We start from the raw sequence: 27949 nt of genomic DNA, 5'->3' as shown, positions 1-27949 counted from the left end.
CTTCTATTAATAGCGGGACAGAAACACGCATTCGTTCCAATTTTCTTCAGCAGATTTTTCAGAAATTTGGTTAAAATTTGTTTGACTTTTGGATGGAAACCTGACTCACCATTTGCTGAACTGCGGCCACTGTGGCCACAATTTGCAATTACAAAATGATGGTTAATAACATTTTAATAATAATGACATTTGGAGAAATGTATTCACTTTCTTGCCAAGAGATTGATGAAACAATCAATACCACTCTCATATCCATTGGTTAAATATGAAGCTACAGCCAGGAGATGGTTAGCTTAGATTAGCATGGAGACTGGAAGCAGGGGGAAACAGCTCACCTGGCTCAGTCCCGAGGTAAACACAAACAGCTATCAACACCTTCAAAGGTTCCTGACATGTTAAATCTTGTTTATTAATCTGTGCAAAAAAACAAAGTGTAAAAACGGAAAGTTGTGGTTTCCAGGGGGGGTTGTGTCCCTGACATATTTTTTTGGCCTACCCAACTTTTTCAGTGGTGGCCTGGAAATGTCAAACTATTCTTTTAAACATGTGGAGAGGAAAAGAAAAGGTTTATACCAGCAACCAATGGTAGACACACTGGACCGGCTGAGCTGCAGTGACCCAGATAGTATGTCAGTTTCCTTTTAGATGAACATATCAAAGTTGGGGTGGGTAAACCTACATCTTGTGTAAACCAAAAGGTCTTTTTTGTGATGTATTTGACACTATGGTATGAATTTATTTAAACCTTCCTTCTTGTATGCATGTGTATGGATAAAGCTATTTTCACCATACTGGACAATGCAGTGGGCAAGTGTGCAATGGAAATTTCTGGTGTACAATACTCGTACAAGCAAGTGACACAGTGACATCCATAAGGCCTAGTGGATGTCAGTAAGGGGAGTGGGTAAGCGCAGTCCATCCTCTCATTTAGAGCCTGCCAGTCAGCCAGCCACTCAACCAGCCCTGGAACCAGCCAGCCAGAGCTTTTTAAAAGGGCCTGTGATTTGACAGAATCCCGTGGGGGGAGACGGGGGGATTAGGATTAGCAGCTGTTTCCCCTCAAACACTGGTGAAGATACGCTATAGCTACACAACGCTGATGGCAAATTAAATGATGAATAGAACATGCGTGCGTCGCCTCAGATAATGTGCTAAAGCTCCCAGTTTCATAAATAACTAGGAAGTTGTCCTTTTCTTGAACCCGGCCGTGTGGATCGGCTGTCACACACATACTGAGTAGCAGGGAGGAAAGCAAAGGCATATTGCGGCCGTGAGAAAGGTTTAAAACATCATCACTTTAATCTGGGAGCACAAAGCCAGCTACAGATTATGCTTCTGCCTCTCAAGCGATTCTGTTGCAGATCCGGTTTAGATGACCCCCGCTAACACCCTCAGAGACAGGGGCTTTTAACCCCAAACAAACACTGATAGCAAGCAGCCATCAAATGAGAACACACAGTGAGGACACACACACACGTTATTTCCATCCATAGCATGTGCATGGACTGTACCCACCCGCAGCATCCCAAAACACATACACAAGGACACCCATAGCATATGCTCACAGCCGCAGACAGACAGATAAACACGCCGGCTTATGTCCGTTCCACTTGCATCCATTTCGGGCTATTAAGGAAGACACAAAAAGCCCAAACTGTTGCGTAGCTAACAGGTTTTGAGGTAAAACTGACACAATTGCTGGTGTGAAGAGACAGCACACAATACTGCCATCCCTGACACCGTCACAGAGAACAGAAGTGAGGATCATGCTGTCAAAATAAAGGCCACAAAAGCGTGTCAAAATTATCAAAAAACTTAAACAGGTGAGAAAAGTTCAAAAGATGCTAAACTCCTCTGCTGCCGACCTTGTGGACCTGTATAACCTGTATTAAAGCTGCTGACGTCACACACACACACACACACACACACACACGCACTCACACACACCTACATGCTCTTTTAAACTGGAGTACCAACCACACAATTAGTTTACTGCGAGTTAATGACAAGTCCTCTCCATCACTTATAAAAACCCAAAGGCCACAGTGAATGCAGAAAAAACCTTCTACCCGTCTGGCATTTCTGTCCAAATACTATTTCAGCTAACAAGATTGACATACTCAATGTATTTTCTTTTAAAACAGCTAGCTCATTTATATTTAATGAGCAATCTGCATTATTTAAAGCAATTCACATTGAACTAGAACTTAACCTTTGCTAAAGAGAGACAGGCGCAGAGCAAACGGAAATGGAAAGAGGGAGAAAGGGGGCTACAAGAGAGAACAATTATATTAAAATTTAGTGAATTTGGTGGTGGTTTACCACAATACACTTGAGACCTAAAGGATGAGTCAAAGAGGACGTTGACATGTCAAAGAAAATTATGAAAGCAGAAGACGAAAGGGCGGGGGGGGGGGGGGGGGGGATCAAGCACAGGTAGCATTCTGTTTGAACCTAGCTTTTGATTTAAACTCTGAGAATAAATTACGAAAATGTCATATCTCAATCTGGAGCACCAAAGCTCATAGAACAGACATTTTCTGGCTAGACAAGGCTGTTTTTTATTGCCCAACACTTAAATGAGCCACAATCTCACCCCCACTCCACTTTAGACATTTGTGTCTTTACATAAAGCAGTTTTTTCACACTTTACGATTGCAAAGCTTAGCCACTCAAACCACATGGAAAATGTCCCCACACCCTTAAATAACGGTTATACAGTACGTGTGAGTGTGTGTGTGTGTGTATAAAAGAGAGAGAGAATGAGGTAAAGAGAGCGAGAGCACACCCTGATGTTTCCTGTCTCCAAAAAAAGACAGATGGCTTGTGTGTGCACAAATACAGTATGCTTGTGTGCGCATGTGTGCTTGGATACCTACATTCTCAAAGTGCAAATTTTCATTTTTGACATCTCACGCATGACATAAAAACGTGCAATCAGCTACTGTAGTGGGACCTGTGACATCGCCACTCATTTCTGTGCGTGCTCCAGCACAAGTCAGATAAATCACGACAAGAGGAAATAGTGTACTTTAAAGCCACCGTGTATTCATCCTGCAGCACACAAAGCCAGATTTGATCAGATTGAATAAAGAGCATCAGACACAAGACGGCAAGATCGGCTTTCATCTCTGTGGTGTCTTAAATGTCCTGATGCAATAAAGGAGATGTAAACATGCCATTTCATATTATCACAATATATTTTTTAAGATTATTTTTAGGCCTCCATTTGACAGGAGAGCTTAGATTTGAAAGGGGAGAGAGAGGGGGAATGACATGCAGCAAAGGGCCGCAGGTTTGAATTGAACCCGCGGCCACTGCAGCGAGGTCAAAGCCTCTGTACATGGGCAGCAAGCTCTAGCAGGTGAGCTACCCGGGCGCCCCCATATCATCACAATTAACCCAACATCACGTTCTTTCTAAATGATTTCAACCATGACAGAGACTTCCATCAGATAGAAAATGACAAAGTGCTGAGGTTTCATGGCTGTTTACTTCCTCTGTGATTTCGAGAGAGAGAGAGAGAGAGAGAGAGAGAGAGAGAGAGAGAGAATATGCATTTGAGGGTGTGTGTGTATGTGAGAAAGAGAGGCCCTATCTGTACTTGAACACTCACCACTACCACAAATAAGTGAGTGTGATTCATCACTTCCTTCCTATTAGGCATGAACAGTGCAGACGCAGAGGGTGTAAACCAAACGCTATAGTTCAACGCAACACACTCTCCGCCCCTCTGTACTACACGTACAGCATGCACCTGCACGTCTTTATTACATACTACATCCTTATTTTTACTTGATATAAAGTGCATTTGGTATGTAAGTCAGTTTTTCGGATTATTAAAGTAGTTATAGGTGTGAAGCGTCTGTGCATGTGTTTGCGTGTGTGTGTTGTGTATGTGCATTACTGTTTGTCTTGTGTGTGACCGGGGCCTCCAAAAAGCTCTGCTCTCGACCTCTGGTGCCATCTGCCAGTGACAGGGCAGAAATGCAAATCAGATGCAGTCAGATAATACACCACGCTCACTCCCTCCATTAGAGCAGCCTACAGAAATAAACTAGGTCAGACAGACCAGCAGCCAGCTGTGTGTGAGTGTCTGTGTGTGTGTGTGTGTGTGTGTGTGTGTGTGTGTAATAAGGCACATGTGCCTCTCTTTGTGTAGGGAGACGGCTATACATGTGTGGGGGGGATGGGTTTCCCAGTTAGCACTGAGGGTTCATAACATCCTTAGGCCTACTTGTGATGCTGCACGCTGAACAGTCACAAGTAACATATAGACAAACAGCAGCTCATCCAGTCAGCACTCCTTTAAAGATTTCAGACAGAGAAGGCACTACTAGGCTGTGTGATGGGGCAAAGAAGCAGGGTGACAAATAAAGGCTCTTATCTGAGGCTGAAATTAGCCACAGCCAGAGCGCAACTGATAGGGAGCGTATTAAACTCTTGAAAACGAACCACCCGGGAGGGTGATGCAACGCAGAGGCAACACTGGTGTAATGCAGACAGATGCGTTCTCCTCTCTCATATTGCTGCGACGCCTCTGAATTATGAATGAGGCTCCGTGCACCTCTTCAATGCAAAATCCTTCTCCTAATAATGCTCACAATATACTGTTTGTTTTCCTTAATGCCTCACACTCAAACACAGCCTACCATAGTCATTGTTGGTTGAGCTAAAAATCTTAAATAAAGGTTAATAGAGTATTTAAATCCCCTTTTGTCTGAGGACTGTCAAACAGCACACAATGCAGATGGCCCATAGTTGCCACTGTAAGATAATTAGATTGCTTGCTATTGCATTTGAGGAGCTGAACAGATTTATGATTTACAGGGACACGGCAACTTTTTGTCAAATGCAGTACCTGATCTACTGGTTCAAGGCTTAAGTTATGTGTTCCTTTATTTAGTTCAATGCCAATGCTGCGTCACATTCTGTTACTTTGTATTATTTTAAAAATGAACGCCGCCCTAAAAACACTTTTTGTGTCTTTCCTAAATCCACAATGTGGCCTATCACCAGTTTTAAATCTGCTATTGTCAGAAAATAAATCTAGATTCCAAAGAGACATGTAAGTTTTATACGTTTCTTTGACTCATTCTATGTGATAAACATGGAGCAATATGAGCTCAATAATAAATGACTGCATGCCTTTCAGAATCATTTCAAACATGGGCCTTCTATTTATAGAAGCTCAAACATTTCCTTCTCCAGCTAACTTTCTCCCGTTTTCTTTCTTCCTCCAACTGATTTCAGGCACAGATTGTAAATTCGGTCACAAGGGAGGGTCAATGATTCTCGTTTCCTGCAGTTTGGTCCTCTTTAACCAAATAAATCTCCACTCCTTGAATTCTCTCAATCTCCACTGAGATATCTGCAGCCACTTGTGTGTCTGCATGTTTGTGTGTATAAATCTATGTGCGCCTACACTAGTTCATAATGTGCATGTGTGCAGTGTGGCATGTGTCTGCAGGCATGTGAGGGTGATGCATGAAGTTAGCTGAAAAGGTGACATGAGATGAAAAGGTTAATATTTTCCAGGCTGGTGGGAGGGAGGTGATAGCTATGTGTGTTCATGTGTGTTTGATTACACATTTATGTGTACTTTCTGTGTGGGTGAAGGAGAAAAGTTTTATGTAAAATGTTGCTCTGTTCTCAGAAAAGTGGATTCATTTCACTGAAGTGAATGTGTTACACGAGATTCATCGGTTCATTATGTTAAAAAAAAAAGATTGAATCTCAAAAAGGGAACATTAGGCGATGGGAAAGAATAAAAATGTAATAGTAATTTATAAAGGATTTCTTATCATTAAGAGTTACTACTTTTTTTATTCTGCATGTATCCTGATTTTGGCTCTGCGTCCTGCTACACCCTGCTACGGTCTGCAGTGCCCTGCTATGTCCTGCTATGCCCTGCAGCAGTGCCCTGCTACACCCTTTAACACCCTGCAGTGCCCTTCTACGCCATGAACTACTACACCTACTATTTCTAGTCATAGTTCCATTATCTTCGTTGTGACTACCTATTTCCACTGTTCATCACACCCACAACCGGCACCGTGAGACACCGCCTACCAAGGGCCTGGGTCTGTCCGAGGTTTCTCCCTAAAAGGGAGTTTTCCTCACCACTGTGGCACTAAATGCTTGCTCTTGGAGGAATTACTGTAATTGTTGGCTCTTTATAAATTATAGAGTGTGGTCTAAACCTTTACCTAATACTTTATCTGTAAAGTGTCTTGAGATAACTCTAGTTATGATTTGATCCTATAAATAACATTGACTTGTTTATCACTGTCCTGTGATTGTAATCCAGATGCTACATTTCTGAACATTGTCTGTTGTTAAGATAAAGTGAAATTATTGTTGAGCCTTGGCAAAGTTAGCGCTCACAGAAAGTCAGATTATGTTGATCAGGATTTTCCAACCTTTTCTGTCACGTACCACTACCGCCCTGTACAGGTGATGTCAAGTATGAAAGTACCCCATTCATCGAAATCACCAGTTATGTTCCGATTAAACTGGAGCACCAACCACACAATTAGTTCCCTGTGAATAAATGACTAGTCCTCTCCATCACTTATAAAAACCCAAAGGCCACGGTGAATGTGATATCAAGTATGCAAGTACCCCTTCATCAACACCGCCAGTTCCAAATGTTTATTATTTTATTATCTAATAGTGTATCATTACAACATTATTTTGATACGTTTGCACTTTCAATTCGTATGTGTTTTTGGTCACGTTTGCACGTGTACTACTATCAGTAATTTAAGCTGGAGGATTCAGCCTCAAATCTATTACTTTTAGCAAATATTTCAAGGTTTTATTCACTACTTTCAGCTAACGGTTTCCCCCGTTTATTACTTACCAGCTTTTGACATTTAGTTAACAATTTCAACTTTTTTGCTTGCTTTCTTAGTTTTCACACACTCAATTGTGTGTTACAGTTGACTCAAGATGTGTAAATATATTTTAAACAAATAGTAATTTGTATTTTTGCTTGCCAGACCTAGCTTCCCTGACAACTGCAGCAGTACCCTACAAGTACCCCGGGCCGGGAATGGAGATCACAACAATGCTAGGTTGGGTAGGTTTATGCTAGGTTAAGGGACTATAAGGACCACAGACATATAAAGCATTCACATAGTCTGCATGAGGGCAGGCTCACAAATGAGCGAGGGGTTGTCCTAGAGGTCAGACGTTCTTTCATGTAACGGTTTAGACAAAGGACAGGAGGACAGGTAAAGGAAAAGGACAGGCAGGGCTGGTCTTTTTTATCCCCGCTCTACAGGCTCAGCTCAGTCTCAGCTCAGTCTCTCCCCGCTGCCGCTCTATTTTGATTAAGTCCCTAACCGGATTTTCCAATACCAATAGTCTCAATAAATCCATCTCTATGGGACATTCAACTGGCATTATTCTTCTCTTTCCTCTGTGCTGGGGAAAAGCACTCTGCACAGTTTGGAACAAGACATCCAATCGGCACTCCTCTCCATTGTCTTCCCCACCAGACAGCCCAGTGAATGCTCTCGGCCAAATCCCCCCTCCATGTGCAGAGGCAGACTCCCTTGCCCACAGATGTGCTCAGCTCTAATTAGGTAGACCGCTGTACGTGTTGCGGGGGGGAAATCTCTGCACAGACATATCGTCTAGTGGCAGTTTTACAGATTTACATCCTTTAATGTAGTTTGTGTGTGCATGTGTGTAAGCTGGTGCTAAGGGAGAGAAAGACAGTGGGATACTGTAGTTGCTTTTGACGATTTAGTGATGAACCCAAACGTACAAAGTAGCTCTCAAAGAAATATTTGGCTATGAGTATGTGTGTGTGTATGTGTGTGTTTGTACTGCCGCTCAAGCAGTTACAGAGCGTACAGTATGTTTCAGACCTACAGAACTTGCTGAACATTCCCCTGAGACCTGCGTCATAAGCACAGAGGTTATTTCCTGTAGCTGAAGAGCAGCACGACTCTCTTCCTGTTCTGTGTGTGAAGAAGCATCGGGTTTGTCAGTCCTTCAGTCCCAGTTCTTCAACACTGTACACAGGTTGCAAGGCAGACAAGCAGTTAGCAATAGGTACATTTTGCCACATATCAGTTACTTCCTCTCTCACTCTTAACACATTCAAAATATCCCAAATAAAGATATCCCTTCTTGAATTTTCTAATACCACGGTTTCAGCTTCTGAACAGGAGCACTGAATATGGCAAAACCTCATCAGTGTGGGTCTTTTTAAGGTGAATGTGTTAAATATTCACAAAAAAAGAAAAACTGTCCCGGTGGTTATGTGTAAATGTCAAATCGCAGCAGTATAGCTACTCTGAATTGAAAGAGCAAAGCCAATACCTTTGGAAATATAGTTTTCACATTCACTCTCAAGGCATTCATGAACTATGATTACTACCTTCAGGCCTAAAAGCTTTGGCTCTTTAAAGAAGTGCTATGGCTCAAGTTAAAGAAGAAGCTCAACCTCAAGGAAGTAAAAATTAAATATGAAGCTCTCTTTCACAACATGCATGAAATTTTAAATTAACAGATGCATAATACTTCAGGGGGAATAGCTCAGCTAGTATAATAGGTGGCACTGACATGTTTGCAGTGACATTTCTGGAAAAACTTGTTGCTTTGCTTGTTATTTGTAATTTAGAGTTTTGAGTTACCCTTGTGGTGACCCAATTCCCACAAAAAAACAGTGCATCAATGACTGTACTTAAAATCTATGAAACACACTAAAATGCAATACAGCACTGATGAACTTTAGCATGCAGACGCAGTGACAACGAGTAAAGTCTTGTCTCTTTCTGTCTGGTGTTTCTTTTACCCAAACAAAAGAGCTGTTACCTTCTGCTTCTCCGACTCATCTCCTCCCTTTTCTTCTGTGTCCCTGGGGGAGGCTTTGCAACACGGTCCCTTCCAGCAGCTTCCTCCTCACAACAAAAACATTGTTCTTTTTCTATTTTATTTTTCTCCCCTCCATCTCAGTGGAGCTATTACTCTGCCTTATTCTGCATATGACCTGGAGGCGATGGGACGCGGAACACATTGGCCATGGAAGATAATGTCCTTCCACAGAGCTGAAATCTGCAAGCTGCACTTCTCTGCTGGTGGTTTTGCAGCTATTTGGTTTTGTTGCAGTACAGCGGAGTGGAAGAGAGACATGCTCTCATTGTGGCCTATTGGGCTACATATAACAGTATATGCTGTTATTATATTAAGCATTAGCCCACTTAAAACAAAGAATGAGGCACCAAAATACATGCGTTTGTGCCAAGAAGACCATGTCCAACTCATCCACCTATTTATCCTCAAATCAGCAGCAGAAGGAGAAGGCCACCAGATTTACTTCCAACATTTGAATTGTATAATGTCCATATGTACAGTGGCTTGAGAAAGTTTACACAGCCATGCTAAAGTTGATTAAAAAGAGGAATAAAAAAAACATCTTTTGGAAACTGATCTTAATGCCTTAATTCAAAACATTTTGGAAAATCCAACTTTTAAGGATACCATTTTTTTCTTAGTGAATGAATGATGTATTGCAAATACATAAATGTTCTTCATTTAAATACAGGGGGCATAAGTATACACCCACCTATGCACCCTTCACCATACATAAAGATATGGGGAACTTTCCATAAGATCATCTCTCACTGCAAATCAAACCAGCTATTAAGCTAACTGAAATAAAACCATGCCAATCTGCCTGCTTCTGTGGGAATTTAACATAGGGGTGTGTATACTTATGCCCACTGTATTTTAAGGAAGAACATTTATCTATTTACAATACATTATTCATTCATAAAGAAAATGAGTGTTCTTAAAAGGTTGGATTTTCCAATTTTTTTTTAAATGAAGGCATTAACTTCAATTTCCAAAAGATGTTTTTTTATTCTTCTTTTCAATCAACTTTAGCATGGCTGTGTAAACTTTCTCAAGCCACTGTATATTCTTTTCAAAGCCCATCTAGAAACAGTTACTTCTGTTGATAAAAGAATGAATGGTAAGGAAAAGATTGTTGCCATTGTTTTGTCATCGATCCAGTGGGCCCACTTCCTTTTCAGGTTTGGATATTCAATACATGTTAACTGTTTCAACTCTGAGAATATATTACGTGAATACATTCCAACAATACGAAGACTCCACAGACATGCTAGTAGCGCTGTAACTGAAACACTCAGGCCCAGTGGTACTTTGAGCTAAATGCTAATGTCAAAGTGCTAACATACTCATGACAATGTTAACAAACTGATGTTTGCAGGTATAATGTTGTTCACCATTTTAGTTTAGCATGTTAGCATACTAACGTTTGCTATTCTGAGCCGATATGGATGGAAATGGTATTAGTTTAGCACATATTTGTTCATAAACTTTTAAAAGATTTTGACCTGATGTTGGCACAAGTTGAAAACTCTTGTCTGTCCAACAGCTGTGGATGCATTTCACTTAAAGGCACAAAAGGCAACCTGAATAACATTCAGGAAATCCCCAAATGCATTAGCCTTCATCCTCTGCTAACCAAAAACATCTCTACAAAATTACATTGCCATCCATTCAGTAGTTTGTTGATATATTTCAGTCTGGACCAAAGTGGTACACCAACCGAAAGACTGACATTGCCATTCCAAGAGCCATGCTGCTTGAGCGGCAAAAAATATGAATTCATAATTTTCTACAACACCTGTGTGTGTGTGTGTGTGTGTGTGTGTGTGTGTGTGTGTGTGTGTGTGTGTGTGTGTGTGTGTGTGTGTGTGTGTGTGTGTTAATTTTGCTCTCTAAATGGGCCAAATGAGCAGGCAGCAGACTGGTACAAATCCGACACTGGGACACACTGGGACTACAAAGGGATGAAATTTGACACACTTGCAAAAACAACCAAATCCCACAGGAGTTCTCCTCCAAGTTAAGTTCTTATTCCCCAGCCAAATATTTTTTTCTTCACTTTTGTTCAAAGATAAATTTGCTGTTAACTACACTTGGCAGAGATCAAACAAATATGGCGTTTCTTGTGGTTGAGGCATTAATTTCTTAGTTGCACAGACAGAAATGATTTCCTGCTACATAAATTGGCTTGTCTAGCACATTAAGAGCCTCATTAATTCACTCCACAATAACTTTATAAATCAAAGACAGAGTTTAGATTATATTGATTTGTTTGGTATTATGGACGTTCAAACAGAACTTAATCAGGTTGGCAGATATCCAGTTTTGCAGTGCTTTGCTTACCTGCATCACCTTCTTTTGATCTTTATTTTGCTGATTTCCTGTGCAGAAACAGAAAAAGAAAGAAAAGTTGTGAGTTAGTAACTGGTCAAAAATAGCATGTTTTAAACTTAATTTTACTTTCACAAATCACCTTTCATCTGTCTGGAACCTAAAAGCATGGGTACTGTTAAGACATTAAATTATGTCCACAGTTTTAAAGGAAAGCTTAACAAACAAGCAAAATCATTCTTATGTAGTATGTCTTGGTGTGTACTGTGGATTGCAATAATCAGATGCAATTCAATTCTCAATCAGTTTCACTCACCGGTATTCTCTAACAGTATGCTGCATTTATCTGCCATATATGTTCTTTTTTTTTTAAAGTAAAACAATCTACTGTCTGTACTAAATGTTTCAAACAATACTTTGTTTGAATATATGTGAATATGCCACAAGAAATTAGAAGCAACCCCCTCCAGCTATATAATGAACAAAGAGCAATAACACCGCCTAGTGGAACAATTTGAGTTTAGCATAAGGGAGGCATCTCTAAACCAGGGTTGTTACTGGCTTCATTGTACAATATAACCAGAGCCATTGAGGTAATCGAGGTGTGTTTTGGAAACATTTGAGTAGTTTATATTCAGCAATTAGAAACGTACACATGGTGGGTATTTTATTAGCTAATTACAGTGCATTTAAAACAATATGTTTAAAATTGATTTTATTTAGGCTGGAAAATACTAAAGGCTTCAGCATTTCTAAACCCAGACAACCCTTAGCATGGAAATGGCTTTAACCCTCATGTTGTTCTCGGGTCAAATTGACCCGTTTAATTAATTTTTTTATTTATTTGTCACAAAAAAATTGACTGTCCAAATAATCGCTGAAAATGTCAAAAAAAAAAAAAAAACGTAAACACCTAAAAGTAAAAAAAGAAAAAAAACACCCACATATTGAAAAAGTGACAAATGTCGGGAAAAGCGATGATAATGTTGAAAAAAGTGACCATCATTGACGTGAAGACAACACAAGGGTTAAAACACCACTTGGATTGTCAATTGGTAAATAAAATGTAGTAGGCCAACTATAATTGAACAGCTAACTGAATAGATGACCTTCTTTTTTGGTCTGTGATTACAGTTTTCTGAGAAAGGTGAGAGTTGTGTTGGCTATATGGTGGCTCTGCTTAACCACAGCTGACAGAGAGATGGTTAATGTGGAGGTTTCTAAAACATAGAAATTGTATATTTGGGATTATGACAGTCAAAAAAATGTCACTACTCAAGGGGTGTGCAAAAAAAAAAAAAGAATGATTCATGAATGATTCAAGTTGGAAACATACAGTAGTATACTACCCTACAAAATATATGGATGTTTGTTTTATGTGCAGGCTATATTGTAGACATACTGTACGGTACATTGGTGACAGAAACTGAAAGTAAGAAACCCCCGATCTCCGCAGTAGGGCGGTTACTGGAAACTCACTTTAACTTTTTAAGTTACCTTTTCGTTCGTTTCCTAAAGTATATAGCGTTATAGTACTATATCAGCATGATTGCCGCCGAGTCAAGCAAGTTTCCTGCGTGGTTTAGCGTTGTCACCTTGGTTTTGCTCTTCCTCCTTAAGTCGGCGTAAGTAAAGTTAGCTACATAGCTAGATAGATCAGGAATGTCTGTGAGCTAGCTAGGCTGCATGATGGTGTTGTGTCGAAGTCTGTACCATGTTCCCGTGGTCTGGGTCAACCGTTAAATTTAGGTTAACGCTAAATGTATAGCTAGCTACTAGTAGAGGAATGTAAAGGTGTAGCTAGGGCTAAGGTTGGGTTGAGGTTAAGTATTACATTAGACGACAGTAATTGAGAGGTTTGGGGCTGACAGTAACAAAATTCGCCACAACACCTGAGTTCAAAATTCTAGATAGGTAGGTTAGCCTAAAATCTAACCGTTACAGAGTCGACCAGCTAGGGCGAATTTTTTAAATCAGTTATTTATTTCAACTAATATAGTTCTAAAACGTATTTTACTTTCGTTTTCTGTCTTTTCCAGTGCCTCTTCAACCAATGAAGGGCAAAACATAAGCCAGTCTTGTGTCGACGGCACATACGAACATGAGGGGAAGAAGTGTTGTCTGTGTGGAGCTGGTGAGTGTCTTCTTGTTATGTGAACTTCTGTAAAGTGTTAGTCAGGGATTACCTATTTTCTACTGTCCATGTGGGTTGCATGTGAACTTATCATATGACATTTCTAAGAAACTAATGTGCACAACTATTATGAATGGAAAACATGTCTTTTGCATGTTCAGTGTTACACTAACTATGTACACAAGTCTCCTTTCATATAAATAAAAAACACACATACTGCAAAATAAACACAAATAGCCTATGTTTTTGTGGTGAGTAGTGACCATTTTCTGTTGTTGGACACTGGCTTGTCACGCAAAATCTTTAGCCACAGCAGAACGATAACATGAAATGTTAAATATATTGATAAATATGGCCATTTCAAACTGTTAGTGTGTGTTTTGCCAGAAAAGGTGGTACAATACTAACTTTTAGATTTGTTTGCATGTGGCTGCCTGTGTGGGTGTGTAAATCATTGGAAGGACCAAACTCTGCCTCTGGTTCATGTGTCTCCTGTACTGTAGGTCTGCACCTGGAAGAACACTGCACTGTGAATCTACAAATTGGAAAATGCAAGACCTGTCTTAAAGAGACATACAGCAGTCACCCTAATAACCATGAGTCCTGTGAGCCCTGCACATCCTGCTCACAACCCAATGGTATAATGGACATTTCTGTTGTTGTTTTTTACAAAGACATACAGTTCTGAGAAAGGTGAAGGTCTGTCATTCCCTCTAATGTTTGTTGGGTGGTTTTACTGTTCTTTCAGCCAATCTAGAGGTGGACGAACCTTGTACCCCTGCCAGAAACGCTAGGTGTCGATGTAAAAAGGATCACTATTGCAGCAGCGACATAAAAACCTGTAAAATCTGCTACCCTTGTAAAGTGTAAGTTCTCTTCTTATATGTAAACTAGAACAGTGTATGCATAGCTTCTTAAAAACTTGGCCTTATAGACTGCAAACATATTAAAAGAAATAATAAGTAAAGCGTTTAATACTATCACTCACACTTGCTTTACTTTTGTTTCAAGATGTGAAAAGGGCATCAAAGTAGCCTGTACAGCCAACAGTGACACAGTCTGCAGTGAAGGTATGGTTTAGTTAGCGATATTAGGCTCGTTTGAGAAGCGCTAGGTCTAATGCCGGTTAGAATTGTGCTTGACCTGCTCTGATGTCATGCACACGTGGGCAACGGAAATTTCACAAGTGCAAGGGGGACCCAGAGCATGCTGGTAAACGCCAGCCTCTCAGCTGATTGGTTCCGAATTGACTCAACGTGATGACGTTTTATTTAAACTTTTTATTGTTTTGGAATCGCAGGGATTTTAATTGCTATTTGTCTGATTTAAAGCGTGTTTTCTGTACAGAACAAATGTTGTGTGCCTGATAGTGACGTTGAGAAATCTGAGACTTAATCCGTTCAGATCACGGATCACACACAGTCTATGGTTTATTAACATCAGCAACAGATCGCATGTAGAGAATTTTGGCAGCTGTCGTCCACTTTACAGGCGAGGCACAGTTCATCTCGAACGAGCCTATTGTATCATGGTGGCTTCAATTAGTATATTGGCATGTCATTTATAAACAGAAATGGCATAATTTTGTTTGTGATAAAAATGTAATGTGTCTTTGTGTTTCAGGGTATAATACTGTGGGCATAATAGTCGGCATAACTGTCCCAGTGGTTGTCATTCTACTTGTTATTTCTCTTGGCCTTTGGTTATGGAGACGCAACCGTGAGTATTTCTACTACTATGCAACTATATTTAATGGGACTAGCAGAGGGCACTAAACATCATGTTGTACAGTTATAATAACAGAGGTTCAGCTCCCATTCCATTCAAGAAATATTATTATTTTTCTATCTTCTTAATAATCAGTTTGTGTCTTTTTTTTTAAATCAATTAACATAAGGAAAGAGACAACAGCAAGTCGAACTGATGAATGTTACATCTGAGGTGAGTTATTCTCCAATCCAATGTGATCTTTTAGTCCATTTATAACTCTCTGACCTGCTTTAAGATGTTTGGCCTTTGTCCGGTTTTATCTCAAATCTTTTGTCTCACATGTGCATGCATGATGAGCGCTTTTATGTCTCTCCTCTCGGCATAGCTGCCCCTTTCTATAGGAGGTCTAGGTGGGTTGTCTGAAACCTTTGTTGTCCATGTTAGTGTGCTTGCTGTATCAGTACTATTGTTGTGTGACATTTGTAAAGCTTGTGTAAGAAATTTGTTATGTTATCACTGTGAAGTTAATTTGTTAATTAACATTCATTTTACTTCTGTTTCTCAGGAGAACAGTCATTTTCTTAGAGGTAAGAAAAGCAGATTTTATTTTGCAGTATTAGAGCTTAAGTTGCTATTTCACTATATTTTGAGCTTGTTAGATGAAATAACGAATTGATTGATAACCAGACTCAATCTACATTTCATTTTGTCATTATTCAGTCTTGTATTGGGTCATGTTCTGTTGGGGTCATGTTCTGTTTGGGAGTTTTTTTTCTAACCAATCACTTGTGAGTGCCAACATCAATTTTGGTCGACATGTTAGCAGCGGTGGCAGGAAGCAGTTAACTTAACAATGGTCATGACAATTTGAGAGAGATGCCGATTTCTGCCCATTTGTTAATGATCTGTAAGTTGAATTACAGCAAATCTCATATACACTTTTTACCATTAATGTAATTTTTTCATGGATGTAGGTTTTTTTGTTACTTTGGAACAAACCTACCTACAAAGCTCTGATTAGCTCAGTTGTTCTAACCACTGTGAATTAGCAAAACACCAGATCTAACTGGAAACATGTAAGATGTGAGCAGTGATTTGGAGTCAGGCCAGATTGGTGTAATTGGGACACTTTTTAATGACACTTAAACATAGCTGTTTGTAATCTGTCTGTGTCTTTTTTCAGTCACTAGAATCAATAAAGTTGTGATATGTGTTTTGTGCTTTGTTGCATTAATCACCACTTTTTCTGTCGTTCACATATGCTCCAGTTGTGGATCTCCAGGCTCACCTGCCAGACATTGTAGAAGTGATTGGATGGAAGGTCATGAAGGATTTAGCGATGCGCAGCACAATAACAGACCCTACTATTGAGGCTTGTCAAATGAACCACCCTGGTAATATTCAGGAGGCGACACTTGAACTACTAAAGATCTGGGTGGAGAAGAATGGCAAGGAGGCTTCAAGAAACTTGGTCCAAATACTACACAAGAGTGGCAAAAAGGACAGAGCAGAGCGGGTGATGGATATATTGTCTAGACCAAATAATAATCATGCTTGAAGGTCTAATGTTGGCACCTTTTAATTATTTGCAGCGCTGTCTATTGTATGAGTTATTATTTTTGAACCAGTTGAGATGTTTACATGATAGGATTAAAATGTAAATACTAATTTAAGATTGTATGTAACTATTATGAGACTTTGTCTGAACTTCAACTTTGTAAAAGCAGAATTTAAGGTGAGATTTTGGAGGACTACTGTGATCTAGTGAATGCTGTTATAGAAGTCCCTGTTATCTGCTTAAATACTGGATATAGAGATTTTTGTCAACTATTTACTTCCCGTTTTGGGTATGAAAGTGTTCATAAATATTACATTATAGCCGTTACAGCGTCAACGCGAGTGACAAGCTCCCTTTCATAGTCTATACAGCGGACGCAAGCGTCACGGGCGATGCGTGAAATGCAATACACCGCTCACGCAACGGGGTAGCAGAGACGGCCGATATTCAGATCAAAATGGCAACTAAAGAGGAGTGAAACCTATTGCCTATTTTTTGTTGAACGTACAGCCTAGCCAACATTGAAATGGTGACAAGGATGAGATGGGGTAACGGCAGAAGGTTGTATTTAAACCTTCTGTATATAATAATGTATAATGTAATATAATAAATACTTGAAATAATGTACAATACTTGCAATTTTGCCCCCACCGACAATGCATAGCATTGCATGCGTTGGTGCTGGGACGACATAGTTTGCTACGAATCGACGCGGATGCGTATGCGTACGCATGCGTTGACTCTGTAACGGCCCTTAGTGTCATTTGTGCCACAGCTTGTATATTGTGTAATAAACCTGAATAAATGTATTGCTAGAATAAAGGGGTCATATGCATTTTGTTTCCTAACAAAGTAACATTACTGCACCCCGAAATTGTTTTATTAGTTCAATTATTATTAAGTATTCAGTAATTGAAAAAATACAAATAGACCTGCATCCTAACTATTCACCCTTGTATCTACATTTTTGTTCTGTTGTCTACCAGTACTTTAGTGGCAGTGGGGCAGAAAGTCAACACACCTTCACGTTTGAAGAGCAAAATAACTGAAATATTCAAGTAAAATTGCTGACAATTACAATTCTGTCAACTAATTATTTAAGCTCTAATACGCACCCTGCATGTACGACAACATTACTTCCTAGTTGTAATTTAAAGTATTACCCTTTTAAAAAAGTAAACTATACGTTTCGGTGGAGAATGCAGGCAATTCTGTTCTGTCGCTAAGGATTCCCAATGAAAGAAGATAGATAGAGGAGAAGATAGATAGAAGAGAGAGACACAGGTACTGCTATGGGGAGTGCATCAGCCCAGCTTGTCCAAACTCAACAGGCCCAAAGCCTGGTGTCTTTACAAGATGCTATGACTGCACTGGGCCAGAGAAACCGACAGAGCCCAGTACTGCTGACCAAACAAGGAGGTGAAGATGATATCGAGGCGTATCTGGAGGTGTTTGAAAGGACAGCAGAGAGATAGCATTGGCCTAAAGCAGAGTGGGCAGGCATCCTGACCTTACACTCCCAGATGTGAATAATTATGGAGAATCCACGTCCAAGCTGTTCTGACCACAGGAGAGACAAGACAAGGCTGAAAAATGGGGATATAGAAGCACCGAATCCACACCACACCACCCAGGTTGTCCCATCAATGATGAACCAGTGCCCACAGCTGGGTCAATAGACTCTCCATGAGGAGTGGCAACTACCACACCACCTGCTGGGCCCATGAAGGCCCCTAAACTGGCTGCTAGGATTGGGATCTGGGATCCAAAGGCCCTGCTGGACTTGGGGAGTTCCCAGGTACCCCTGGGCCCAGTGGGCCCCTCATCCCAGTATCCTGTATCCATGAAGACTCACAGGATTATCCCAGAACCCATATCAAGGTGCAGACCACAAGGGGTACCTTTGAGGTTGAGGTGGGCATGGTAGAAAAAAGTTGCTTGCACCATTGTTGATAGGGCGGGAGTGGCGTATATTTTGCCGTTTATGGGACCACAGGACCAGGGGCCCCAGGAGAAGTAGTAGAAGTAACAAACATCTGAGAAACAGAAAAGCAAAGTTGGTGCATACCTCTGCAGCACCCTCAGGGCCCTCCCTTTCATCTGAAGAGGAACCTGCTGAAGAAGCTCGGGACCATGCAGATACCCTGGGGACGGAGGACCCTCGTCAGATGAAGTTTTTTCTGAGCTTCTCTTGCTGAAGGGTTAAACGGGGCTGGAAAAGGGCAGTTTGGGACCGCCCAGTTGGAGGATGCCAACTTGGAACACGCCAGACAAAACCTAGTGGTTGTTAAGGAGAAATGTGTGGTGGGGTGAGTCAAATTATGTTTCCACATTTGTCAGTGAAAAAGGGCCTCTTGTATAGGGTGGTAAGTGGGGTGATCTTGTTGTTGATCAGCTGGTAGTCCCAAAATGCTATGTTCCTAAAGTTGTGTACCTTGCCCACTCACATCTTTTGGGAGCTCATTTAGGGGTGGAGAAGACCACGTTGATTCCACTGGCCAGGGGTGAAAACTGTTGCTTGGGTTGCTTAGTGAAGGGTGTTGTTGAGGAAATGTTGTATATGATAAAACATAATTTCCTGAGGGGTATAACAAGATACTGACAAATCAAACGTTTGGCATGTCATGTGTGCCAATAAATCATTGCCATTGACATAATTTTAAAGTGTTTTATGGATTTTTGCTTCTAAAGGCCAACATTTTGATTGTTGTTGTAGACCTGTGTAGGCTGTTATATGGAATGAGCAGTGTGTTTTTTTTCTGGGGTCCTTTGTGTCCTGATTTGCTCAAGAATGAAGTGCCACCTTGTGGATTTAACATATTTCTTGTCAACATATGGCTGGCTAGTGTAGAACAGTGTAACCAGGTTGTTAATTTGTATGCCGTTTTCAAGATTAGCTAAGATATTTCATGTAACATTTTGACCCAAATCAAGGCCCAACCATCATTCATTTTCAGCAGTGAAATTTAAGAAAGTTTTTTTTTTACATTTTGCAACATCTTAGTTTATGGCTTAGAAGTGAAAATTAGCAAAATCAACAAATGCCTTAATGCACACAGTCCACTTATGATTAAGTTCAAGTTTTTAGGGTTTCATAACTACTGATGATGTAGTCATCCAAGTTTTGCAAAAGCTTTTTAATGTAACCTTCAGAGAACCCTCTATGATTCTTTAGGGAAAGTTCCCTGAAGTTTTTTTGTTTGCTGAGCACTTCTTCCCACAGTAGGGTAGGCCTACTGCCTACAATATCACGTTGCTAAGATGTAGGCCCCTATGTTTTATATTGAAATTGATATATAAAAGCATAAAAAATACATTAAAGTGCAAAGTACAGTAACCTAGAGGTGCAATACACAGTGTATTGGTTGACTTCTGCAAATAGTAGGCTAAATTCATTCAGTTTTTAAACTGGATCCTATCAAGTGAAAACAGTTTGATTGTGCACACCATTTATGATATTTTAAATTCATCAAGAAACCAAAAATCCTGCTCTTTACAGCTCAAGAGGCCAAACGGTTAAAGAGGGGAAGCTGGGCGGTGTCTGTCTGTATGGGTGGGGCACACAGTCAGGAAATGTGTAAGAAAAGAGCTGTGAAAAAAACCGTTTTCCCTCGTTGTTCACATGATGAAGCTGCGTTCATTGGAGAGCTCCCCACTGGTCATCATCATGAACTTAGCCAGAGAACAACATTAAGGTAGGTTTATCAAGTTTTATTTTGACTCATGTATCTGGAATAATGTTTTTTCTGCTGCGACATTTCCGGGATGTGAGCGCCGCGGGTTACTATTTTGTTGCTAAGACAACCGAGGAGGTAACCGTGCACTGTGTGTTAAACGACATCACTTTACAAGTAGGCCTACACAGACACGTCACATTGGAGGTGGAAAGACGTGTGTTTTACATTTACTCATGTACTTATTATAACTATATGCCCCAATTTAGGGGCTGATTAAGTAACTATTTAAAAAGGCACCTGTAGGCCTACTTCAGTGGTGAACGAAGTAGGCCTACTCAGATATGTTATTCAAATAAAAGTAGGCTACTAATAGCTACTTCATGGTAGAAATCTACTGTTAAGAAGGTTAAGTCCTTTTAAAATTGTGCAAAAGTATTAGCATCAAAATAAATTTAACGTTTCAAAAGTAGCCTACTCCTGCAGAATGGTCAATTTTAGAAAATGGATTCATTAATGCATAACTGTATAGGCTTAGGCCTACATCACTTTAATGTTGCAGCAGATAAGGGTGGAGCTGATATGAAGTAGCCTACTTAATATACTGCTGGGTAGTTAATAGTAGTTGACCATAAATCCTCATTTGGTAGTTGATTATACTTTGTGTTAATAATATGAACCTGCAAAACAACCAGTAGGCTGACTAAAGCTTTAAAAGCAATGTAAATGGAAAGTAAGGTAGGCTACAAATACTTAAAATTGTAGCTACTTAAGTAAATGGGCATCACACTACTGACTTCTTGACTACTAAGTACTTTCATTCATAAAATACTGTAGGCTACTCCTTACTCCAACATAAGGGAAGAAAATGTATACTTTTCCCCCACTACATTTATTTGACAGCTGTAGCTACTGGTTACTTTACAGATTAAAATGGTTCCTATTAAAATGATAACAAATATAAAGCAAATGTTGTATAACATTATTAAACAATAATTCACCTAGTAGCCATGCTAATAACAATACTAATAGTAATATGTTTTTTTTATAAAGCGCTTTTTAGGGCACTCAAATAAATAAATAAAACCAGTACATTAAGCACAACATGACAATCCAATTTTATCAATGGTTTGCTCATAATACTTATATTGATGAGTTATACTTTTACCAGAGTATTTTTAGATAGTGGTCTTAGTAATCAATTTTGTAACTAAAATATTTTTGAGGAAAAGTGAGTAGGACTCCGGCTTCGTTTAATTTGACTTCATGTTCTGTAACAATAGATGGTCTCAAATAGTTTTTTAATAAAGCACAGGCTTCTCTCTGTCTGGCTTGCTGCTTGTTTGGATGGAATGAGCCATGTAAGTGTTGGAAAACATCCCAGTGAGTAAGTCATGGGAAGTTTCCCCTGGCTGCTTTATTACTGCTGCCATTTTAAAGCTAAAGTCTGACTGAACATCTCATGTGTACTTCCTGTTTCTCGTTTCAGTTATTTGCCAAAGGAAGTCCATTTTGAACATATTATATTTTAAAGATCATATTGATGATAGTAATTCAGTCAGGATCTTAATTTAATTAAATTCAAATAACTGTATTTATCCCCTGGGGACAATGCAATTTCAACTAAAAGAAATTACATAAGCAAGAGACTTATGTAATTTCCTCTTTTGTACAGTATATTGCATTAGTTAGGTTATCTGATGACGTCCAGGAAAGAAGAAGATAATGCTAATGTGAGTTTTTCCCACATTGTCTCTATTAGAAGCAGGATTTCATCTTATATAATCTTTATTTGGACATTTTCCAGAAAGGGAGGTGTTATTTAGTTTTTGTTTTTGGACAAAATGTTAAAAGGATGCAAATGCTAACAGGCACAATTTTGGTAACTAATTAGGGTTATCAGAGAAGGGCAACCAAGAGGCTGAATCTTCCTTCCCCACTTGTTGCACAGTTTGATACTGGACGGGTGCGTCACTCAGCCCACTGCCTCTATATTTAGAGGTACAATCTGTGCTTCCTCTAGGGTGGAGCACTTTTATAAAAATAACTGGACCATGATTTTTTTATACATTTTATTCAGGCCACAAACATTTAGTTTTTTTGTTTTAAATCCACCTGGATTCTCAATAAAACCATTATGTCTGTTTTTGTTTTAGGATCTGAACTGCAGCTGCCTGGGAATTTGCGAGGTGTTTAAATGTGTATTTCAGAAACAAGGTGAAGATGCAGGGGGCCATTGCACGAGTGTGTATGGTGATGGCCGCTGCCATATTAAACCACCCCTTGCTCTTTCCCCAAGAGAACACCACGCTCCCAGACCAGGACCAGGAGCTCATAGCTCGCATGCAAGAGCACAAGGAGAGGCTTGAAAGGGAGCAGGCCAGGCTGGAGAAAGAGCTTTCACAGCTGGACTCAAAGCAGGAAGAACCCAGCTCGGAGGAAGGTTATAGATGGTACTTTTGGAGAATAGTGTATTTCGTCATATTCTTAACTATCGAGATGTGCAGGGTGCAGGGTGGTGGTGACATAGAAATCTGGCCAGTTGAGGATGAAGACATGCTTTTAGAGAGTGGATCCATCACTCCCAGGACGATGGTGCTGGATAAGAATATCCTGAGCAACTTCTGTGACAAATGCACTTACACTTCAGCCCATGAAAACTGGAGGGTGAGGGAGTTTGTTGAGGGTTTTGCAGATGACTTGCTGGAATCGTTCAGGAGTGTATGTGACAGGGAGGCAGACATGGAGGTCTGGGACTTTGTCGGGATTGGAAGCATGTTTGAGTCATGGAAGGTTTGCAAGCCACTGATGTGCGACCTTATAGTGCCTTTCTCACCTCCAGATCCGTACTCCTATGAGTTCCACCTTTGGTGCAGCCCCTCCAGTGACATGCCTCCAGACATGCAGGGCTGCGGCAAGATAAAGGTGACCAGGTTTGGTGAGAACGAGGAGGGCTGTCTCTGTGGCAATGCTAACCTGGGAGAAGACATGCTTTGTCTGTTGCATGGCAAGGATGACACACTCAAAGTGGACCATAGTCCTGATGAATTGCTGTGCTCTAGAAACACACGTTTCTTATCCAAAGATCAAGTCATGAAGTGGTTTCAGATCTCTGTAACCAAAGCTTGGGGACACATCTCTCACAAATACGACTTTGAGGTCACTTTTCGCAACCTGGATGCTGCCGGTGCTCTGAAGATCCGATTCCGTTCAGGGAAAGTTATTGTAATGAACATTATACCGGTGGTTCAGTTGAAGGATACAGATGCTTACTTTGTCTCACACTTTCCATCAGATTGTGACAGCTTTCCTGACCCATACTGGCCCCTCTCTGTCGCCGTCTATGAGAGGAATTTGCTGAAACATTTCGCTAAACGCCTACCACAACATTCCTGTCATTTACACTGCCTTCAGATAGTTACCTTCCTAAATAGAAAGCAGACATGGCTCACAGGAAAAAGTGCCCTGACTAACTACCACTTAAAGACTGCTCTGTTGCATCTGTTGCTGAGTAAAAGGCCCTCTGTGTGGGGCAGTGAGAGTGTGGAGCAAAGGCTTCGGGATGTACTCAGCTTCTTGCAGAGGAGCCTACATGAGAAGAGACTTCATCATGTTTTGATTGGTAACAGTAATGTGCCAAAAGAAGTCCAGGTACCTGAGATAATTCGCAAAGCAGAGCCCATCAATCTGTTCCGGTCGCTGGTGTTGCAGAGGGGACTTTACGCAACAACAGTCAGGCATTTCCACGAGATGTTGAGAAATGCACCTGTGCTCATACAAGAGTACACACCGCACTTACCCAATGAAGGTTTACACCAGACTAGATGAAAGTTTGTGAGCTTAGGCCATGTTTTTAAAAAAAAAAATTTTTTATCATGACTAAAGCACTAGCAGCTCTTTAAATATTATTCAGTTTTACCAAGAATAAGGTTAAAAATAGTTGCACCACATACACAAATAAAGGGTGCACATAGAACAGTTATTTTAGTCACCGCTGATATCTTGACAAGGTAGTGGAAAGAAGGGACTCCGACCAACACATTAGCAGAATTTTAATCAGTGTTTTCTTTTTTTAGTTCAGTCTCTAGGATTGTTTCTTGCTTGTTTTATAGGCGTAACCTGGGCGTGAATTTTTCAGTAGTTATTTGCTGCCTTTAAAAGAAGCAACAACAAGTATTAATGCATTTCATCTTTCACCTATAAAAGACAAAGCACTTTTTTCAGTTTAATCGAACATTTAAACAGAAATACCTCTCTATGCTGGTTTAAATGGGAGTAATATACCAAACAATGTTGCAGTGTTTGTTTGCATTCATACTGTTGCAAATCTGATGGCAGCTATTACATTTTGTAATGTTCAATGTTTTTTTTATTGCTTATTACAAAGCAAACTTGTTACATTTCTACTGAATGGTCCAGTTGTCCCCTGTTTATTAAATGGGACCACCCTGTGAAGCCTAAGGGAATGCATGTTTATTATAACACAGTCAAAAAATCTGATAAAGGCCAGTGTTATTACATCGACATTTTTTTTATTAGAAAAAGAGCCACATCATTGAACACCTTGAGACATATTTCCCTCATTCCTATTATGGTTCATATTTTTCTTCAATGACAATAGGTCATAATTGGTATATACAAAAACATTTCAATTGTATCACTTGAATGTTAACCAATTTGTTACCGTATATTTTACATCAGCGTTAGAAAAAACAGACCTATAGAGAATAACAATGACCTAAAACATGGCTATGAATAATAAATGGGATGGTTTAAAGGCTCTTAAAACCCACACAGGTGTTTGTAGGTAATGTGGCTGATTGGACCTTTTTCCAGGACTGTGTGGTTAGACTGAGTGATTGACATCTTCCTGAGTCCACTGTTAGTATTGTTGCATCTGTTAGGGTAGGACAATTGACACCTTTTGTCATACTTATTGGTAGAAAGAATTTGTTACCTACTAAGTTCCTATCAAAGCTCTGGCCCATCTTCAACCTGAAAAGAGTCTAATCAGCCAGAATAACTAAAAACACCTGTGTGGGTTTTCAGAGGCTTCAAGGTGTTTGATCACTTATTTTCTACAGGCCATAGTCGTAGTTGGGTTTCCCCTCGCCGTAAGTCTTGGTGAAGGCTTTGTGGTTTTCCATGCTGTGCATGGTGGCTTTGACAGCCATGTCATCCAGCATGCGCTCTGTCCACTTCTTCAGCTCGGGTGTGCTGTCAAGGCAACTACAAAAAGACAACTTGAATCAGTTAAGTTTATTCTTTATCCCAAAAGGGCAATTTGTATGTAGCAGGAAGACATCACATTAATATACAACAAACCAAACAATTGACACAAATACAAACAGAAGCTTCAGCCTCCGTTAATCAAATCATTCACCTAAGACCAAATTACAACATTAGTTAGTGGACATTAGTTGTCCTAATGAAATATGATTTGTCAGATGTCATGAAGGAAATCTGACAAAGAAGACTTATAGGCTCTGTTCTGGTGAGATTCCTTGCTTATCAACATACAAGTCTTTTGTACTGTACTTAATATTTGTACTTTTTGCACCTCTCCATGGTGACCTTGAGTGTTTTGAAATGCTACCATCAATAAAATGTATTTTATTTATTTATGTCCTGAGAGGTTGTTACTTACTGTTTCAGTTCAAACACCTCCAGCCTCTCAAACCACGGCCACATCATGTAGTCAATCATTGTGATGGAATCACCACCAAAAAACTTGGTCTTCTTGTTAACCAGGTCCTGAAAAATAAACATCACGTCCATTAGCATTGTATAAAACACTGTAAACTAGCCAGGTACAGTCATTAAAGACTTTAATGTTAATTAAAATTCATAGATAGTTACAGCCGCGCTCTCATAATCATTCCTGGCGACAATTTTGACTTTACAGTCTACCAAAGCAAACATGTCTGGTGAATGTATAAAGAAACCAGAGCACTGGACATAGCAACCTACCTCATTTAATTTGGAAAGCTTCTCTTTCAGTTCAGCTTCCAGTCCTGAGACATCCTCACCGTTCTTTCTCCCCATTGGGATCTTGTAGAAGTATGGTGTTATCTGTAAAAAAACAGTAGCTTTAATATGATTTGATGGTTGTTAACAGAAGACAAGTATACAAAACACAACCCCAGGATTAAGAGACAAGTCTTCATATAAGGTACCTTGGAAAATTGCTCTAGCATCATCTTTTGTTGAGCTCTACCAAAAGGAGAGGAAGGAAGCAGCTTCTTCTCAGGGTAAACTTCATCCAGGTAGTCACAGGTGATGGGAGACTCATATATCACCTCCCCAGCAGGTGTCTCCAGTGTTGGGACAAGACCAAGCGGATTCTTCTCGAGGAACCAGTCAGGTTTGTCTTTCAGGTTGATGTTGATGGTGTCATGCCTAAAAGAAAAAAAAAGGTATTTAATCAAAACACACATCACAGGGATTTAATGTCTTGCTGTTAGTGAAGCTATGTTCAAACATAATACAAAATGTGTATTTACTTGATCCCTTTGGCACTCAGCACTAATCTGGTCCTCTGGGCGAAGGGGCAGAATCTCATGCTGTAAAGTCTGATGTAACCGTTGGGGACTGAACTGGGTGCAGCACTTCCTGTAAGAAAAAAATATTGCCATTTCCAACATGACAAAATGCCACTAGCAGAGCAAGTTGATTTATGTTTTTGCGGGTATTTATGTCTGAAAGTAAACATGTAAATTCACTTCTGCTAGTTTTGTTTCAGATTTTTTGTTTAAGCATTTCGAATTTTCCAATTAAAACACCTGCATTGGTGAATAATAATATTTAGTAAAGAATCTCAGTAATTAACTTATTTATCTAATGTAAAACCAGTTCTCAGAACTTCATCCTTTCCGCCATTTACAGCCACATTGGAGAGTGAGATGTGTCCCACTGATAACATTTTAAATGAGTGAATTATAATATCAGTAAATTAGCCTAAATACTTCTAAGACATGTTAGTCGTATTTTAGTTCTGCATGTCATCAGATCAGAGTATCCACATAGAGTCGCTGTACACAGCGAATTCTATTCAGTGGTACAGATAAGAGTCAAGGTAAAAGAAGAGTTGATTGGAGAATTGAACTGAAGAATTGATTTACTGTTGGATGTATTATAAGAACGGACTGAGGAGGTTAACGTTGCATGTCATCATCGTGACTCGGCAGAAATAGTCACCATGACTTTGCATAAATAACGTAACAGCAGAGAGGAAGAAATATCGAATTGGATCTCAAACATCTGGCAGCATGCAAAGTTCAGTTTAATAACTCGGGTATTAATGCAAAGCCATGCATTCAGTGGAAAAGAAAGACATATACACATACAATTTTGGTATTTAACGTTACGTGACCGATTTAAGAGAATGACAAAGAACAACCGTAGACAGTGAAAGAAAGAGAATGCTAATCGTAGTTAATCTTCCTAGCAAGTCAGTCAGTAATCGCTGTCTCTCTTACCTTTGGCGAAACACTTTTCAGTAGACATGTTGACACTTGTGGTGAATGAAGATCAGTGTGAAAACGGACTTGGCACGGACGGAGAAGATTTGTGGATGACCGAGAAGACAGGTAGAATTATTTAATGTGTACCCCTCTTCCGGTGTGGGCGTGTCAGATAAGTATCAACCAATAGCATGGGAGGGGGGGGGGG

The 27949-nt window shown here is 39.9% G+C and overlaps 3 protein-coding genes and 1 long non-coding RNA gene across 4 annotated transcripts; 2 read left to right on the top strand and 2 right to left on the bottom strand.

Annotated features, from left to right (window-relative positions):
• Positions 1–7031: 7031 nt before the first annotated feature.
• LOC116705520 (uncharacterized) lies at positions 7032–11252 on the bottom strand. Its single transcript, XR_004335947.1, has 3 exons — positions 11215–11252; positions 8833–8918; positions 7032–8027 (listed from the first exon to the last, which is right to left on the bottom strand). It is a non-coding gene; the product is annotated as an uncharacterized LOC116705520 (long non-coding RNA).
• A 1370-nt stretch (positions 11253–12622) lies between these two features.
• fas (Fas cell surface death receptor) lies at positions 12623–17591 on the top strand. The gene is made up of 9 exons (XM_032541723.1): positions 12623–12827; positions 13242–13336; positions 13840–13974; positions 14085–14202; positions 14348–14406; positions 14960–15055; positions 15234–15277; positions 15612–15633; positions 16315–17591. The coding sequence occupies exons 1-9, from the start codon at positions 12748–12750 to the stop codon at positions 16602–16604; spliced, it is 939 nt and encodes a 312-aa protein (XP_032397614.1). The 5' UTR covers positions 12623–12747; the 3' UTR covers positions 16605–17591.
• A 2555-nt stretch (positions 17592–20146) lies between these two features.
• On the top strand, positions 20147–24496 carry itprip (inositol 1,4,5-trisphosphate receptor interacting protein). The gene is made up of 2 exons (XM_032541546.1): positions 20147–20299; positions 22435–24496. Exon 2 carries the CDS (start codon positions 22502–22504, stop codon positions 24104–24106), a length of 1605 nt encoding a protein of 534 aa, XP_032397437.1. The 5' UTR covers positions 20147–20299; positions 22435–22501; the 3' UTR covers positions 24107–24496.
• Positions 24355–27928, bottom strand: LOC116705398 (glutathione S-transferase omega-1). The gene is made up of 6 exons (XM_032541547.1): positions 27757–27928; positions 26782–26890; positions 26455–26677; positions 26249–26350; positions 25926–26032; positions 24355–25507 (listed from the first exon to the last, which is right to left on the bottom strand). Exons 1-6 carry the CDS (start codon positions 27782–27784, stop codon positions 25357–25359), a joined length of 720 nt encoding a protein of 239 aa, XP_032397438.1. The 5' UTR covers positions 27785–27928; the 3' UTR covers positions 24355–25356.
• Between the last annotated feature and the right edge of the window lie 21 nt (positions 27929–27949).

Source organism: Etheostoma spectabile, chromosome 17 (assembly GCF_008692095.1).
Source record: "Etheostoma spectabile isolate EspeVRDwgs_2016 chromosome 17, UIUC_Espe_1.0, whole genome shotgun sequence".
Classification (NCBI taxonomy): domain Eukaryota; kingdom Metazoa; phylum Chordata; class Actinopteri; order Perciformes; family Percidae; genus Etheostoma; species Etheostoma spectabile.
This window is presented reverse-complemented; position numbering and strand designations above follow the sequence as displayed.